The 18584-nt window shown below is 46.9% G+C and overlaps 2 protein-coding genes across 2 annotated transcripts; one reads left to right on the top strand and one right to left on the bottom strand.

Moving 5' to 3' along the window:
* Positions 1–10220: 10220 nt before the first annotated feature.
* On the bottom strand, positions 10221–13878 carry C8R40DRAFT_1105970 (uncharacterized protein). The gene is made up of 5 exons (XM_046228148.1): positions 12931–13878; positions 11809–12873; positions 11430–11738; positions 11221–11364; positions 10221–11168 (listed from the first exon to the last, which is right to left on the bottom strand). Exons 1-5 carry the CDS (start codon positions 13474–13476, stop codon positions 10425–10427), a joined length of 2808 nt encoding a protein of 935 aa, XP_046085966.1. The 5' UTR covers positions 13477–13878; the 3' UTR covers positions 10221–10424.
* C8R40DRAFT_233183 (DHS-like NAD/FAD-binding domain-containing protein) lies at positions 13512–15784 on the top strand. Its single transcript, XM_046234418.1, has 7 exons — positions 13512–14001; positions 14063–14072; positions 14133–14185; positions 14311–14389; positions 14459–14793; positions 14847–15607; positions 15673–15784. The coding sequence occupies exons 1-6, from the start codon at positions 13915–13917 to the stop codon at positions 15534–15536; spliced, it is 1254 nt and encodes a 417-aa protein (XP_046085965.1). The 5' UTR covers positions 13512–13914; the 3' UTR covers positions 15537–15607; positions 15673–15784.
* Positions 15785–18584: the final 2800 nt, after the last annotated feature.

The raw sequence follows: 18584 nt of genomic DNA, 5'->3' as shown, positions 1-18584 counted from the left end.
TCTACTACCGATAGTCCAATCCAGGAACTCCTGAACGAAGGATCCCAACGTGAACCCAATCACACTGAGGCAGACCTAGAGGAGAATGAAATCATAACAGCAACGGAGGAATCCCCAATACACCGAATACGAGCCAATCACAAAACGCGTCGGGCATGGGTGAAAGCGGGGATATTGGAAGAACAAACAGAGGAAGTATGGTGCTCAGCAGGGTTCACTTATTCTCAACAACTAGCAGAGGAGGCTAACCGCGATAAACCCATTAAAACCTTTGAGGAGATGGTCCCTGAGCAGTACCGAGACTTCAAGAAGGTTTTCTCCGAATCTGCCTCTGAGCGATTACCTGCCCATCAGCCCTGGGATCACGCTATCGATCTTGTACCCGGAGCACCAGCAACCATGCGGACAAAGATCTACCCAATGTCCTTGAACGAGCAGGAGGAACTCGACCGCTTTCTAGAAGAAAACCTACGGAAAGGCTACATCGTTCCCTCGAAGTCACCCATCTCATCTCCAGTCTTCTTCGTGAAGAAGAAGGATGGGAAACTCCGTTTCGTACAGGACTACCGGAAACTGAATGAGTATACTGTGAAGAACCGATACCCTCTCCCATTAGTTGCTGATATCATTAGCCGGCTTCAGGGAGCGCGATATTTCACCAAGTTCGACGTTCGCTGGGGCTACAATAATGTGCGGATTAAGAAGGGGCATGAATGGAAAGGCGCATTTGCAACAACTCGGGGCTTGTTCGAGCCTAAGGTTATGTTCTTTGGTCTCACGAATTCCCCTGCCACATTCCAAGCACTTATGAATGCGATATTTGCTGATCTCATTGCAGCTGGCAAGGTGGCAGTCTACCTAGACGACATCCTCATATTCAGTAACGACCTCAAGGAACACCGACAAGTGGTACGGGAAGTATTAACGCGACTAGAAAAGCACGACCTCTATTTGCGCCCAGAGAAGTGTGAATTTGAACAGCAACAGATCGAATACCTGGGACTTATCATTTCAGAAGGGGAGGTGAGAATGGATCCGGTCAAAGTAGCGGCTGTTCGTGACTGGCCAGTCCCTACCAACCTCCGGGAACTGCGAGGATTTTTGGGGTTTGCAAACTTCTACTGGCGCTTTATCCGAAATTTTGCAAGAATAGCTCGACCTTTGAACGACCTAACCAAGAAGGATACCAGCTTTAACTGGACTGGTACACAACAGGAGGCATTTGACACCCTTCGAGAGGCCTTCATCTCCGCACCAATCCTTGCTCTATGGGCGCCAGATCGGCCCACTCGAATTGAGGTAGACGCATCAGGCTTTGCTACGGGAGGCGCCCTCATGCAGAAGCAAGACGATGGTCAGTGGCACCCGGTAGCCTTCAGATCGGCATCCATGCAGCCAGCAGAACGGAACTATGAAATATATGATCGGGAGATGCTTGCCATCATTGAAGCATTGAAGGACTGGAGGAATTTCCTGGAAGGACTTCCACAACCATTCGACATTATCACCGATCACTCCAACCTCGAATTCTGGCGCACAGCACAAGACCTTACCCGTCGACAAGCCCGATGGGCCCTCTATCTATCACGGTTTGATTTTCATATGATCCACCGTCCTGGCCGAGTAAACACCCAAGCTGATGCTCTTTCTCGTATGGCAGTACATCATGTATCAGATAGCGATGACAATCAGCAACAGACCGTCCTTAAACCTGGCCACTTCACCAAAATCGCCGCTTCAATCCTACGGAACCCCCTAGAGGATCGTATTCGGAAAGCCTCAGAACGGGAAGCACAAGTACTGGAAGGTCTGGAAACAGTCAAGAAGCACGGGTTACAACGCTTGGCCAATGGGATAGCTGAATGGGAGGAGGACAACGGGTTGGTCTATTACCGGGGCCGGGTATATGTACCAGCAGACAACAATCTCCGCACCGAGGTACTCCGTCAATGCCATGATCATCCAACTGCTGGACATCCCGGATTACATGGGACACTTGACCTGGTCAGCACCCACTTCTGGTGGCCGACACTGCGTTCTTTTGTGGAGAAATACGTTGAGGGATGCGAGATTTGCGCCCGCAAGAAGATCCAACGGCACCCACGAGCTGTGACTCAACCACTGGATGTACCATCCGGCCTATGGGAAGAGGTAGGGGTCGACCTGATAACACAATTGCCTAACTCCCAGGGATACGACGCAGTCTTGGTCTGTACAGACCTGTATGGAAAACAAATCCATGCTATTCCTTGCACCAGCTCCATTACAGCCGAAGGTGTCGCCGATATCTATTACCGAGAAATCTTCCGTCTCCATGGTCTTCCCCTCCACTTCAAATCCGACCGCGGACCTCAGTTCGCAGCTAAACTCATGCGATCCCTCCTCGCTAGACTGGGAATTAAATCAGATCTAACCTCCGGATATCGTCCTCAGTCCAATGGCCAAACTGAACGCGCAAATCAGGAAGTGGAAAAATACATCCGCCTCTATGTGGGACGACGACAAGATGACTGGGCAGAACACCTCCCCATGGCGGAGTTTGTGATTAACTCGCGGACTCACTCGGCCCTAGGCATGTCCCCATTCGAGTTAACCTACGGATACCTTCCCCTGTTCAATATCCCGGTTGGTCAACGCAGCGGCATTCCAGCGGTGGATGACCGCATACAGATTCTCCGAGAAGCGCGACAGGATGCTGGAGCTGCCTTACATCTAGGAAAGAAGCAACAAAAGGAGGGATACGAACGTGGGAAGCGAAAAGCGCATCAATTCAAAGTTGGGGACCTAGTTTGGCTAAGTGCGGAGGACATTAACCTGCAGCTATCCAGTGAAAAACTAGGAGACCGACAGCTAGGACCTTACCGTATTCTGGAGAAAGTCGGACCTCTGGATTACCGCCTTGACCTTCCCTTGTCATTAGACCGCCTTCATCCTGTCTTTCATGTCGACAAACTATATCCATGGAAAGGTAACCCCATCAATGGCGAAATACCAACACCACCAGAGCCGGTGTACTTAGAAGATGAAGATGAACCGGAATATGAAGTGGAGGAGATCTTGGACAGTCGGGTACGATGGAAGAAGTTGGAATATCTAGTAAAATGGAAAGGTTACGATGCAGGACACAACTCTTGGGAACCCGCACCCAACCTCAGCCGGGCACCAAAAATTGTTCGGGCCTTTCACAAAAAACATCCGACAGCGGCAAAACCTTGACCATCGAGGGCAATGGTCATAAGGAGGGGGGTAATGTCATAAAGTACGCAGCCCCTATCATTTTCCCTTTCTCACCGTCTCGACGCCTTTACTTGTACAATACATCATCCCATTGCTGTCAATCTCCATCGATTACTGATCTATCTATTACTGATCCACCTGACCCACCTTCTCTTTCTATCGGCTTCCGCCCCCTTCCTTGCCCCTGAACTGTACAGTATTACATCGTTGTTTCTCGCAGACTAGATTATGTATATATAGCCAACCCTCCACAGCCTGGTCCCTTATCTTGACCTCTCTGTCATTATCTGGGACCAGGTATGTGCTTACTTATTATTACCTATGACTACGATACTCAATATATCTCTGTCATTATCTGGGACCAGTTCGCCTCCGCTCCGCTTAGTCGCTCCGCCTCACTCACCTGCTTAGTCGCTCCGCCTCACTGCCTGGCTTAGTCACCCCGCTTCCTGCTCCGCTAGTCACTCCGCCTCTGCCGCTTCGTGACACTCACTGCACTCCAGTACTCTTTGTTCCTAAGAAGAATGGGAAACTTTGGCTTTGCGTGGACTTCCACGGTCTCAACCGTATTACCAAGAAGGACTGCTACCCTCTGCCATTGATCTCGGACCTCCTCGACACTCCAAAACAAGCTAAAATCTACACCAAATTGGACCTCGCTCACGCTTATCATCTAGTCAGAATAGCAGAAGGTGATGAATGGAAAACCACCTTTCGGACGCGCTACAGCTCTTACGAATCAAAGGTTATGCCATTCGGCCTTACGAACGCACCTGCTGCTTTCCAATGTTTTGTTAATGACATTTTCTCTGACATGCTAGATGTTTGTGTCATCGTCTATCTCGACGATATTCTGATTTACTCCGACACGCCGGAGGAACACCAAGAACACGTCAAAGAAGTTCTTCGGCGACTACAGAAACATCGGCTTTATGCCAATCCTGACAAATGCGAGTTTAATATGGATACCGTTGAGTACTTGGGTTACATTCTTTCTCCTAACGGATTAACCATGTCCAAAGAGAAAGTACAGACCATTCTGGAATGGCCTGTTTCAAGGAAGGTTAAGGACATTCAGTCCTTCCTGGGTTTTGCAAACTTCTATCATTGTTTTATTTATAATTATAGTGATATCGTTGTGCCAATGGCTCGGCTTACCTGGAAAGGCACTCCCTGGGTCTGGGACAACAACTGTCAAGAGGCTTTTGAAAACCTCAAAATTGCTTTCACTTCTGTGCCGATTCTTGCTCACTGGGAGCCCAATTGTTCTTTTATCGTGGAAACCGACGCTTCCGATTACGCCATTGCGGCGATCCTCTCCATTCAGACTGTTGACAGTGAAATTCATCCTCTAGCTTTTCTTTCCAGAACTCTTCACGCTGCGGAGCTCAACTACGACACTCACGACAAAGAGCTCCTCGCCTTCAAAGCTTTCAAAGCTTGGCATCATTATCTGGAAGGTTTGGGTGATCCGGTGGACGTCGTTACCAATCACAAAAATCTTGAGTATTTTTCTACTACCAAGATTCTCACCTGCCGACAGGTCTGTTGGTCAGAATATCTGCACCAATTCAATATGGTAATTCGCTTCCGACCGGGAAAGCTCGGCAAAAAATCCAATTCAATAACTAGACACTGGGACATCTATCCCAAAGAGGGGGATATTGGCTACGCGCAAGTCAATCCTCACAACTTCTGACCTATCTTCACTAACGAGCAACTGACTACATCTCTTTGAGCTACCTTCTTAGAAGGCCCAATGCTCCGAGCTTCTATCGTCATGGATATCGAGGCTTTGCATCAAGCTATCATTTTCGCTCTTCCAAAGGACCCGAGCTTCATTGTTGGTTTGGAACTTGCAAAAGATCCTTCCAATGAACGTTGGAGCTTAGGTAGTGATGGGTTATTACACCTTGATGACCGTATTTATGTTCCAAATCACGGCAACCTTTGCCTTCAAGTTCTCCGCTACTTTCACAATCATCCACTCTCAGGCCATTTTGGCCAGAACCAAACTCTAGAGGCAGTACGTTGTCAATACACCTGGCCCAAGGTCAGAGACTTTGTTTGTAACTATGTTACCTCCTGCACCATTTGTGGTTGCAATAAGCCTCGGTGCCACCAACCCTATGGCTTGTTGAAACCTTTGCCAGTTCCGGTCCGGCCATGGGATTTGATATCCATGGACTTCATTGAGCAACTCCCAATGTTGAATGGCTACATGGCTATCCTCGTCGTCATGGATCAATCATCCAAGCAAGCTATCTTCATTCCAACTTTCAATACTATCACTTCTGAACAACTAGCTGAGCTTTTTGTTATTCACGTCTTTTCTAAATATGGTGTTCCTAATTGTGTCACTTCTGATCGTGGTTCCGAATTCGTTTTGGCATTTTTCCAGGCTCTCAGTAAAGCGCTCTCCATGGAACTTCACTATACCTCTGGATATCATCTGGAAGCCAATGGGCAGACTGAGCATGTCAACCAAACTCTTGAACAGTACATCAGGATCTACTGTTCCTACCAACAAGATGACTGGTTGCACTTACTTCCGATCACTAAGTTTGCCTATAATAATGCTCCCAATGCTTCCACTGGTATTACTCCATTCTTTGCTAACAAAGGATACCACCCAAATATCACTGTTCGGCCTGAGGTCGACATGAAGTCTGACCTAGCCAGGGACTTTATTGTAAACCTCAATGAACTCCGCGTCTTCCTTTGAGAGGAAATCCTTCTAGCTCAATCACATTACAAGGAACAAGCTGACAGGAAAAGAATCTCACACCCAGAGTTTCCAATTGGCTCCAAAGTATTTGTTCTGGCTAAGCATATTTGATCTACTTGTCCTACTGAAAAATTCTCTGAAAAATATCTTGGTCCTTTCAAGGTCATTAGTCGACCTGGTACTCTATCTTATGAGCTCAAGCTTCTGGATTATCTTCACTGGATTCACCCAGTTTTCCATGTCTCACAGCTGGAGCCAGTTACGCCGAACCCATTCCTGAATCAAACTCAATCTTCTCCACCTCCAATTGAAGTTGATGGTGAAGAGGAGTACAACGTTGCTGAAATCCTGGACTCCAAGCTGGATCAAAGGTATAAGTGTTGTCCTCTATGTTATTACATTCGGTGGGCTGGTTACTGTCATATGCATGCAATTCACCCATACGCTTCCCGGCCCGGCCCGGAGCGGCCGGACTTCGGAGTAATTACCTTGTGACTTATTTATTATTCCGAGCTTTCATCGAGGTCTTATGACTACTGTATTTGGGATGTATATAAGCTAGAATACTTTGTACGTTGTAGTCAAGCTTGAAATCAAGTGTACCACCTTATCCCACTCTTTAATATCTCTTTTACCTTTGCTTCCGAGCTGCTCCGGACTCCCGGATCAGAGGAACACCATCTAGGCTACTCATCTTGACACTATATCCTTGCCATTATATTCCCGGGGACACAACAGTGTGTGAAGGGTGTTGCTAATAGCTTCACCGACGTCCCACTCCCAGTGTGTACTACAGGCCAATACTCAGTTCCGGACCTCGGAATTATCCCGGGCCATTCCCGGGCCAGATCCGGCCTCAGAACCGCTATAGTTATTGACCTGTAGGCACGGTCTTGTCAGTTACAAAGGTACCGATGATGAATTCTCCTGGGTTGCTGCTGATGAATTACATGCTGATGAACTGGTACCCACTTTCCATGCTCAATACCCTCATAAGCCTGGAAACATTTTATTCCTTTCCCCAAAATTCCATTCTCTGCCGAAGTTTACTTTGCTGCATTGAGAGGGTAAACACAATGATAGCAAATTGAGTGTTTACTTTCCCCTTCATCATTGACTACTGGTTTCATTCACTTTGTCTTTCACTAACATTTAAACCAATTATACTTTTAACTAATTATTCATTTCGCCACTCCACGGCCTGATCATTTCTAGTTCCAAAACTTGTTGACATTATTTTATATACAAAATCAAAAAAATAGAGGCAACAGCAAAGCAAGAAAGAAGAGGGATACAAAAAGAAGCCCAGAGGGCTGACATCATATCCGATGTCTGATACACTACACTTCCTTCCCCTTCCCCTTCTCTGAGGCTGCTGTCTTCACCTTCTTCAGCACCAGTGCCTTGTCCTCTTCCTCCTCCTCCACTTCTGCCCCTTCTCCCTCCTTCTCCACTTCTTCTTCCTCCTCTTCAATACTATGTTCTATGATTCTTCTCCTCTTCAAGTTCCTCAGCTTCTCTGACACAATCCTCAAAGGTCCCAGTGTTGCCGCTCCTGCACCTGTTGAGGCCAGCCTTGTTTCAATGGCTATCAGCTGGGAGTGGTCCTCGTCTTGTCTGTGTAGGAGTTGTCAAAGATACTGATGAGACCTTGAGGCTGACTCCCTCAAGGCCCAGTTATCAGCGAGGATTTGCGCCATCTGACTTTCAAGCATGGCCACTTGCCACTTGGACTTGCACCTCCTTCCCTCTTCACTGTGTATGAACGACCCGAGTATGAACATCGTACCTTTGAGTCATGGCAGGGCTTGCATATTGCACTACTCTGCTTGCCAGCCTGCTTCAGGCAAGGGATTTTCTTCACCTTGCATTGTTCGCAAGGTTCTCAGTCTTTGTCGTTGTCACCATTGTCGCCATCATTGGGGTCTTTACCAACAGGCTGGAGAGAAACAAGTCAGCAAGAAACTTAATGCTAGATAAAGAAAGGCATACCTGGGCCTTGGCCTTACCCTTCCCTTTGCTCTTCACCTTTGAAATCTCCACTACTGGCCTCCTCGGAGAAGCAGAAACTTCACCAGGGGAGGTTCCCCTTTGACTTCTGGAAGTAGCTGCTTCTGCCAACCTCTGCCTCCTCTCTACTAACTCCTCCTCCTGCTGTCGAGTCCAGTTGGCCCAGTCCCATGCCTACTGCACTGCCTGACGCTGCCTGCTTCTTCCACTCTTCTTCCTCTGCCGCCTTTTTGGCAGCTGCCTCCTCTTCTGCTTTCTTCTTAGCAGCTTCCTCTGCCTTCCTTGCCTTCACCCTCTCCACTCTTTCCTGTGCCTCTCTCATGATCTGTTCCACCTTGTCATTGACGGTAGCACTGGGGCTCGGAGGGTCGGCAGGGCAGGAGGAGGTGTTTGCAGTAGGATTGGTGGTAGTGGTAGTGGTGCGGCTTGTCATCATTTTGTTGGACTTAGAAGTTTTTGAGGGAAAAGTTGGGTCCTCAGCAGAAAACCCTGGGCCTTTTTATACCCTTCAAAAACCAGATAATAGGTTTATTTGATTAAACCAGCGGCCCGCAGGTAAATTTGAGTTTTAATTTCCGACAAACTAATATTTGGTTGATGGGATCAATCTTTGGTGATGTCAGCTTTCAAGGGCTCAAGCCTAAGAGGGGGATACTGTCAAGTCCATGCCTTGGTGCCCCACTCTGCCGCTCGGTATTCCAAGATCAACCATTTATTGTAATCTCATCCTTATTGTTCTTCTCACTACACATTCCCTTTCTACCTAGTCTCTTCTTTATTGTTTTATCCTCCCTCTTATTGTCTTATTCTCTACCCTGGAGGTACTACATGTATAGCTCCTACTAGTGAGTCTGGTGCTCCGCTCCGATGCGCTGATCCATAGATATAAATACTGCCTGTACTCTACTGTAGTCTCTCAGTTTAATTATCAACTGAGATCACCTTAGATCTTCGTCTCTCGTCCTTTAAAGTATTCAGGCCTGTCGCCTCAAAGTTCTCCTTACTCTAACCTCAGGACTTCGATGTCCTTTGGTTTGCTCCTTGTCGTCGGCAATACTGCCACTCCGACTTGGCTGCTTCTGGCTCTCCCCTTCTCTACTCTCAATCTCCAGGGACTAGCAGTGTAACGGCAGTGTTGTTAATAACTTCACTACTGTCCCATTTGATCCTCTGCCCTTAGACACCTTGTGGCCTCTGGCATGGCTTCACAGTGTACATGATCTTAACAGATATATTGAGTATCATAGTCATAGGTAATAATAAGTAAGCACATACAGTCCCCCAAGATAATGACAGAGAGGTCAGGATAAGGGACCAGGCTGTGGGGAATTGGCTATATATGCATAATCCAGTCTGTGAGAAACAACAATGCAATACTGTACAGTTCAGGGGCAAGGAAGGTGGCAGAAGCCAATAGAAGGAGAAGGTGGGTCAGGTGGATCAGTAATCAATGGGGGATTGACAGCAATGGAATGTGATAGTGATGGGATGATGTACCGTACAAGTAAAGGCATTGAGACAGTGAGAAAAGGAAAATAATAGGGGCTGCGTACTTCATGACAAAACACAACTTCTTGGAAATCCTCGAATGATTGTCAATTATGTTGGTTAAAAAGGGGTCATTGGCAGTTATCCATAATCATCCTATGGGTGGGTTGAAATCTAACATGTTGGCAACAATTGTTAACTCATTAGTTTTCCCACTGGCAATACCATATTTTTTCTTCCTTACTAGTTTGTTCGCATTGTCACAAATATTTACCTTCAACTCCTGAATGTTGTTGATCACTGCCAACATCATACAGAGTGTCTCCTTGTTACTTGTACACACATTTACCTGCAAGTTTACTTCATCCACTTCTTCTCTGATCAATTCATAATCCAATAAAATTATAGTTTGTAAATTCAGAAGTCACTAGCTTCACTTCAAGAATTGGACTGGGCTGACAAATTTCACCACTGTATCCAAGAGTAGTTCATTACTTACATCTCAATCATTGAATTCCAGTATCCATTCTTCAATATGCAATGTCCTTGTCACCTTGTACGGTGACCTTGAACTTTTGTATAACATCGAAGAAGAATGTCCATCATTCATTTTGAAGTTCACCTGCTGCTGTTGACCATGCACTATGACTCAAATGGATCTTCATACTTTGGCATGTTTTGTTCCACCAATTTTACAACTTTTCCTCACTTCTGTTCTAGGTTTATACTAACTGAACTCAAGTGTTTTCAGGTCCTTGCTCGCACCTATTAAATCACCTTCGCCACTACGACCATGCCAACAAGTGTTAACTAGTCAAAGATGGTTTCCTCAGGTGCCAACTTGTCAACGGGCATATTCTATCCTCTAAGTAATAGTCACCCCCTATCTTGAATATCTATTCTTTCTAGAATCATAATTGTTTGTTTCCAGTAGTGTCACGAGAGTAATGACTAAAAGTTATCAAGTGGCTACCAAAGCTTGTAACCCTAGTGGTCGTGCATCAGAAGCATTGTAATGATCCCTATCCGAGTCCAGGTAAAATTTCACCGCAACCGCTCCGGTGTGTACCGCATTATCTGGCTTCGTGGTAATTACCGCAGTCGCGAGTTGACCACATTTCCCCCATCTCGGACTCGCCCTCCCATCATCAGTATGAAACTGAACACCATTGAGGTACTTTCCGGCCCACACCGTGACCTCACAAATATGACCCCCGTCTATCCCAAGGTCCCAACATGCACCGGCACCGGTGTCATGGTTCTGCAGCCGAGCTTCCGCGGTAGTGACATGAGCAACCACACCTTCGTCGGCTTTACCAACTCCATGCGACATGCCTTCGTGTCGTTTGACAACCACTGGAGCAGATTCGGCGTCCTTGACTTCCCTCCACTGATCAGTGGGCATACCGACGTAGCAGGTTGATCCGTCCACATAAGTGACAACGAAGCCGCCGAGTTCGACGATATCGTACCACTCGGGAGCAGCGAGTAGACCAGATATCTTCGAGATGGGTTTCGTCAGATCGAGATATGTAAGAGCGTAGTGCTCGCTGCTTCCATAAACAGGTCCTTCGGCGTGCCAATGGGGTGGAGGGGGAGTTGGGTCCCAGGCGCCAGGCGATATAGTAATGGAAGAGGGTAGAGGCTCAGATGACGTAGACGGGGCGCGGAGAACACCGAAAGCGGTAAATCGTGAATATTCTCTCTGTGAATAGTACTTGTTAGAGATAGTAAAACCTAGGTAAATTTCCACGTACGATGATTTCAAAAGAACCATATACTCCAGCTATTGTTTCATTAGCATTAGAAGTTGTTGTTTCACTAGCAGCGTAATCGTGGATCAAGCAGTTACTCTCACGCAGCATCCCGAATATACCCTGACGACCTCGGTTTGTCAAAACCTACCGGAGCAAGAGCATTCATGAGCACTATTGAAACATGATATATTCAAATACAACGAACTAACCTTGAGTCCCACAGGAGTTGAACCAACACCTAAGCTTAACTTGACCACCCGTTCCCCTCCTGGTCCGTCAATCGAGAAATGCTTGAGATTCTTCTTCGATAAACCGATAAATGAAGGCTCTGCATCGTTGTGGAATGCGAAGAACCCCAAAAAATCTGCCGACACGGCAATTCCAGTTAACGTGCGCAGCTTTGCTTCAGATTCACCGAAAATCAGAAATTCCATGATTTGACCGCTTTCGGTGGCTTCGTCTCCACAGTTGTTGTATCCGATATGGAAAGGGAGGGCCCGAACGCTTGAAGGAGGAAGCTGAGAAAAAAAAATTGGAATGATATCAGGTCCTTGATAAACGCCCTAGCCACCGGTAGAAACTACTTACCTGATTCTTCCAAATCATCTTTCTGGTGGCTGCATCTACTTTTGGAGGCGACGGAGGAAGATCAACGCTGGATGGGAGAGGACATTCCAAAATTCCTAGTTTTGAGATAGAGTCTGTTGTAACAGCGGCCTTGAGCCCCACGAACACGTTCCCGTTGTCTACAGACATCAATCGTAGACCCGCCCCATTCGTTGAACCAAAGGTTGTGCCAGGAGAACGCAACGTTCTGACAGTCACACCGATAATTTTGGGCTCCGGCGCTGACATGAAGAACAAGAATCCATCGATCCAGTCTCCTTCCTGTATGACTAGTGTGTTAGTTCTCAGGCTCTCGACGGCACCAGCACCTATCTCACTACCTTCGACCACAGACCGGACACCACGAATTGTCAAGGCTATGCCAGCGAGGGCACCTGAGCTGTTCCAAGATATGTTCAGCACTTTTTCTTCGTGAGCAATATCAGACCACCGGTGAAGCACGAATGTGTTGGTCGAGTTGAAGGCAGATACGAGAGGCATCGACACGCTGACAAAGTGCTGACACTTGGCGGTTCGTAGCATCTCCTCGGAATCACCTGTGGGAGAAGCCACCCGAGCTTCGTTCTCCAACTGAACGTAGCTGGGTGTAAGTTGCCGACATACGTTGTAAATGCGACGACGGTTGGCGACCCCAAGAAAATCTTTTCCGCTCGTTTTGTCTAATTTCGAGAATCTCTCAAGATCGCTGTAGATTTTTTCCCAGTTGTATAATTGTTCACTCAAAGCGATGTGAGCAATGATTTCCCATGACCATGACATGTGTATCTCGACACGTTTCCTCCAGAAAGATGGCATGAGCCGAACTTGGCAAGTAGCAGGGGAAGCAGCGATGAGCGCAGTGAATGAATCTTCCGACAGAGTGAGAAGAATTTCCGTCAGGATTTCGGGGGGCAAGTTAATGAATGGGTCGCGGGATGAGGGATAATGAAAAGGTGCAGAATCGGTGCCTAGTGAAGGACTTGAAAGAGGCATAACATTAATATAATCCTCTAAAGCTTTTATATGCAGGGGATCAAAAAGGAAGGGCTGTAAAGAAAGGAATGAGATCAACGTACTGGGAAATGTACATAAAATGGTGCTCACCGAGGTTTCAACGTCAAAATAGAAATACTGCTCCCGTTTGACCTCATCGAGCTCAAAATAATCCAAATCAAGACATCGAAGTCCTTTTGACTTCCGCTTAGAGCGCATCGCACTGAAAAGGATATCTGGGTCGAGGTCAACTGAACCCATTTGCGAGGACGATACTCCTTTTTCATGGGCCAGGGCCTTCTTAAATATCTCCAAACAGTTCCTGTGCACTGGGATAGCACCCTCCTGCATTGAGGCGTAGTTGTAATATGTATCAACATCGAAAGTTTCCGAGCCATCGCTGAGAGCGGGACAGTTGGGATCGTCACTTGGTTTGCATCTGGCGGTGCCATAGTAGTCGCAACGTCCATCGCCGGATATATAACAGCAAGAAAGCCCACTCGCCTGAGGATTGTGAGCTATTACCTGCAACGTGTGAGCCCAAACGAAGAATTTTTGATCACTTTCGTCTACATGAAAATCCCTCAGGGTCTCTTCGACGCCGGATGTATGAAAGGGAGCAGCGCAAAGAGCACAGTAAAAATCCCAGTCACCCATGGTAGATCGGATTCAAGTCTTGGCACGTTGCCGTCGTAACCGCCTAGCCCTGCTTAAATAACGAAGGCTAGTAAGGAAAGCTATCATTAAGTTTAGAATTGTCGCAGAATCACAATTGCAAGGTACAGGCAGATACTTTCACTACAGGTAGATAGTGCAGAGGAAAGGTAGAATTTGTTTACAAAAAATCAGGGGACAATGAAACAGAACTGAATGGAAAGCGGATGAGGTGCAGGCGAATGGAATGAGATAAATTGCTGGGGTTGGGTGATGGTTGGGCCCATTCTCTTGAAGTAATCCCCCAACCTGCTCTCTACCCATCGCGAGGATAACGATAACGAAGACGAAGAAGAAGAGACACAGACATTACACCTAACCATCGAAGCGCTCGTGTTTTCGGCGCCTAGATATCACATTTCCCGAGTCCCGACGACCATCATGGCTCCTCGAATACTCGAATACAACGATTTCAAGGGAATTGCGAATTACATCAAGAGCGATGAATGTAAGAATATTGCCCTTATGGTACGCCTGAGCTTGCCTAGCCATAATCAAAATTGCAGTGATAGATTTGGGTTGAGTTTAGCTCGGTGCAGGTAAAAGTCCATATTCTGTACTAAAGCTTCCAACATTAACTGGAGATGTATCTCTGGAAGGGATAAGCACTGCCGCCGGTATTCCCGACTTTAGATCTCCAGGGACAGGTAAAGTTGTTTGGAACATTAATGATGAAACCTCACTATTTACCAACTCTCATCCCCCACAGGCTTATACGTAGGGGGATTTTGCTGCCTGCTGGAAATCGAACTCGCAACTCATACGGACTTGCTGTAGGCTAATCTCGCAAGATTGGACCTCCCGTATCCTGAAGCTGTTTTCGAAATCAATTTCTTTCGGAAGAACCCTGTGCCTTGTAAGTGCCATATAGGCTTGCATGATAACGTTAATCCAAACAGTATGTTAATTTGGACTGCCTCGCCAGTCTATACCCTCGCACACGAGCTTTACCCAGGAAAATTTCGTCCAACACTAACTCACGCCTTCATCCGTCTCCTATCGGAACATTCTCTTCTGAGCATGTGTTTCACACAAAATATCGATACTCTGGAACGGCGCGCCGGAGTGCCTTCTGACAAGATTGTCGAAGCTCATGGAAGCTTCGCTACTCAACGATGTATCAAATGTAAAACACCATTCGACGATGAGAAGATCAAAGATATGGTCGTGAATTTTGCAGAGAGGAAAGCCGTTCCGAGGTGTGAGAAGAAGGGATGCAAAGGGCTCGTTAAGCCTGATATCGTTTTCTTCGGAGAATCCGTGAGCCCAGTCAATATAACACCTGAGATATTCACCACTCATTGGACGCACAGCTCCCTGAGTCGTTCTCCCGAGCTCCATCCATCATCCGTTCCGCTGACCTGCTCATCGTTATTGGCACCTCCCTCACCGTCCATCCATTTGCCTCCCTAGCCAAGATCTGTCCAGACTCCTGCCATCGTGTGCTGATTAACATCGACCGGGTAGGGGATTTCGGGTCTCGCGCTGACGATGTGATATTGCTAGGAAAATGTGACGAGATAGTCAGAGAGCTTTGCAAGGAACTTGGATGGGAAAAGGAATTGATGAGCCTTTGGGCGGAGACGGCCTACAGCACCGATGGCACCTCGGCCACGATCCTCTCTTCTGATGCTACGCCTTCGGGATCAAGAACGGCGGCCAAAAGAGATAACGACCTAGAGGAGGAGGTCGTAAAATTGGCAGAACAAATTCAAAAAGTGTTTGATCTGGAAGGGGATAATAACACCGAGGAACCAGGAAAGCCTCCAAAGGAAGCATACTCTCCTACCGATAAAGCTATTCATGACTTGAGTTCGGGTGGACCTGCTGTTCCTTTAACTCAGCCAAACTCTTCTACCGCAGCTGTCGCGCCAGAACTGGAGCCGGCTCACTTGTCAGTGTCCGCAACGACTTTCTCTGAAGGCAGGAGTACTTCGCAGGATACTAGCATTCTGGTCAATGAAAGGGTCAATGAAGGAGCTCAACATCAGGGAACGATATAGCTGTGTGCGACGTTCCCTCTCGGGCCTAAGTAGCGGAATGACTAGAAACGTATCGAGTGTGTATATAACCTGTATGTAATTCATTTTGTATTAAGACTATCGTTCATTGTCCTTATGCCTATCCGGCTTCACACAGGTGGCTACAGGTGATGAGTGTTCAACATTCAACATCCTCGGACCTAGATTTTACTCCCACCCCCAACTAGGTTCCTTCAGTCTTCAGTGTTTGAATGTGTTTTGAATGAAGCATCATGAAACAAGGACATGCAAAACACGAACTTGATTGACGTTAGGATGATGGGAGAAGGAGTGCGCATAGACAGGCTTAGGTATTTCAACCCATTTCGTAAAATCTCGCCTTGAACTCTATTGTTAAATAAAAAATCAAGGTGCAGTCATATCATTCCTTGCCACCTTGAAAAAACTCGATGTGAGTTATACTCATTCTACAACAGTGATTGGCAATTACAGTAACTGTAAAACCTGTACAGAACGACCCGTCGTCGCCGGATTCCTTGTCTTTGACAGCTTACTGAAAGCTTCTAACTGAAATGGTCAATTTCTATGAGAAATTCTTATTGCGAATGTTATTAGATGTTATAAAGTAAGTACTTTTTCATCCTCTCTGGCAATATTTCCGACCAGTCGAAAGGGGTCTGATTTCTTCATCGCAATTTCTATGGCCGACCCATGTTTCCAAATATGGGGTTATCCTATCTGACTCCACTCCGCCGACACATCTTGAAGCAAGTCCAATAATTTCATGATTACGCGTTTTTATCAGAACGAGGCATTGCGATTATGGGTCCAACCTGAACTTAGCACGCTGTCTCTGCACTTTTGCTTTACTTCTGCATTATTCGTTCCGACTTCCCTGGAGTCGCCGCCACAGGTATTTAATCTTCTCCAGTTCACCGACATTGCATAGTCGTGTTTCGCCATCTACTTCATTTACTTCCAGGTTCAGAATATCGAGTTCACACTACACGTATGGAAAGACTCACCAATAGTTCAGCGAAAAGAAAGTATGTGGTTTCTGTCCCTCGTGAATCATTGTCAACCTGAATTTTCTAGTGGGAACGTTGAAAGCAGCTTCCCCTTCTTCGAGAAATTCCGCCGTGAAATCCTCTCCAGCGTTGAAAATGTCATTGCCTGCATCACCTCCCAAAATCAAACCAATGACGGCGATGTTAAAGCCGAAGATGGTAAGTCCAAACAGCCAAACTACCTGTTGATGCTTCGCAGTATGCTTTCAAAAGCGTACACAGAAGAAACAGGGCAGCAAATGACAAACAGGGAACACGGCAACGCCGTTAAATCCCTCACGTCTGAGGAAACGAACATACTCAAGTCTGCCTACAAAGACCTTCGCCTCGGGAAGTACTCCAAGTCTACTGGTCGTGAGCCGCCCCGGAAGAAACGTCGAAGCCGAAATCTGACTCCACAAGACTTTCAAGCACGAAAACGACCTCGCATTGACGTCGAACGTCAAAACAATTTCGATGGGTCTAGTGTGGTGTCGCCCACTACTTCGACATACTCCTTTGCAGATACTCAGGGGAATCCCTCGTCGCGCCAGACACCGTCTGGTAGCTCAAGCGAAAGTGGATCATACCCATCATACAATTCGTACGATAACCAACGATTCAAGCCTTCTCCTATTTCAGCCACATTTAACAAACTTCCGGTGGACGGGTATTGGAACCACTCACCACATTTGACTGCTCCTACTTCCGCTCCTCGTACCAATCACCACTACTCTTTGAGTGCTACGAGCCCAGCAGTAATGGTCAGCTCTGCAGCTACCCAAGACATTTATTCCAGTGGCACTTCGGCGCTCTTTTCGGGAACATATTTTTCCATAGACAGCGAGGGACAAGTTCAGCAAGAACAAACAGTCTTTGGAACCAACATGGGCTTACCCTATACATATTCACCTGTACACCCTGCCGATCCACCCGCTGCCGAGCTCAGCTTGGGCATGGTAAACGGCTACTCAGCATCGGTAAACAGTACTAGGGATCCCCCGAGTAGCGACGTTCCTTTTACCTCGGCACCCGTTTCAGGTGTAGATTCCTCCCTCTATGACGATCAACAGGTCCAGCAGGAGCGGGAAATGTTTGCATTCACGAGGAGCTCTCCTCGGGCATCTTTACCGAATGTTCCATTCCCAGCTTGTCCAACCGCTGAATACAACCTGAGCATGAGAAACGACTATTCGAGTTCTTATCTGCCAAACGACCCTATTTATCGTGCAGACAACCCTCTCCTGGTGTCAAATATGGGTAATTACGGGCTCTATCACCACTCACTGCGCCATTCAACTGCTGCGCTCGGCACTGAATATCACTCGTTGGATGTCGAGAACTCGGCAGCAGTGGTATACAGTGCTGGGAATCTCTTGAGGAACGATACCCCTTCCACTTCAGCCGCGTACTTCTCCGCCCATGATGAGAAACAAGCCCAGGAGATGCTTGAAACCTTTACCGAGCCGGATGCATATGATTGACAGCTATTCCCCAACGCAAGCAGACTATTCATTCATCGATGGACGGGGCATTGAACGACTACCTGAGTTCTATTTTTCAAGACCCTAGACTGGTCTAATTGTCTTAGAAGATCCGGACTGTAGTGATAATGTCCGCGTCGTTGGGATCGGGATGTTCTGTACTTGGAAGCTGTCAAGTCGGTCGAATCCTATAAATTGCCGCGGTATATGCAAGAGTGGTGTCAGAAATTAGTGAAGCATTGGAAGTGCATTCGCTCACGGACTTTCGCTTTCGTTTCTTCTTTTGTGGTCTCCCATTGCACCGATATTTCGCCTTTGTAGAAGACTACTAGATTCTAAGAAATCATAGATAGGCGGTCTTGGTGGAGGTTTTGGGGTTCTTTGGGTGTATTGGGAAACGATTCGTTACTTGATATACTCATGATAACTTTGCCCGGGCCCATAAAGTTACTACATTGTAAACGGATGTAGTAGTATACATATAGATCTTAATTAACACTTTGTCCGGATTCTATACAGTTTCTTCCTGTTCCGAACCT

Source organism: Lentinula edodes (assembly GCF_021015755.1).
Source record: "Lentinula edodes strain Le(Bin) 0899 ss11 chromosome Unknown C8R40scaffold_19, whole genome shotgun sequence".
In the NCBI taxonomy this organism is placed as follows: domain Eukaryota; kingdom Fungi; phylum Basidiomycota; class Agaricomycetes; order Agaricales; family Omphalotaceae; genus Lentinula; species Lentinula edodes.
This window is presented reverse-complemented; position numbering and strand designations above follow the sequence as displayed.

Excerpts from the sequence above, each read along its gene's own strand:
- C8R40DRAFT_1105970 (XM_046228148.1), bottom strand. The coding sequence starts at position 13,476 with ATGGGTGACTGGGATTTTTACTGTGCTCTTTGCGCTGCTCCCTTTCAT. Across the intron at positions 12,874-12,930 it reads ATTTTGACGTTGAAACCTCG|CCCTTCCTTTTTGATCCCCT; the intron begins GTGAGCACCATT and ends CTTTCTTTACAG. Across the intron at positions 11,169-11,220 it reads ATGGTTCTTTTGAAATCATC|AGAGAATATTCACGATTTAC; the intron begins GTACGTGGAAAT and ends TACTATTCACAG.
- C8R40DRAFT_233183 (XM_046234418.1), top strand. The coding sequence starts at position 13,915 with ATGGCTCCTCGAATACTCGAATACAACGATTTCAAGGGAATTGCGAAT. Across the intron at positions 14,186-14,310 it reads GATCTCCAGGGACAGGTAAA|GCTAATCTCGCAAGATTGGA; the intron begins GTTGTTTGGAAC and ends GACTTGCTGTAG. Across the intron at positions 14,390-14,458 it reads TCGGAAGAACCCTGTGCCTT|TCTATACCCTCGCACACGAG; the intron begins GTAAGTGCCATA and ends CTGCCTCGCCAG.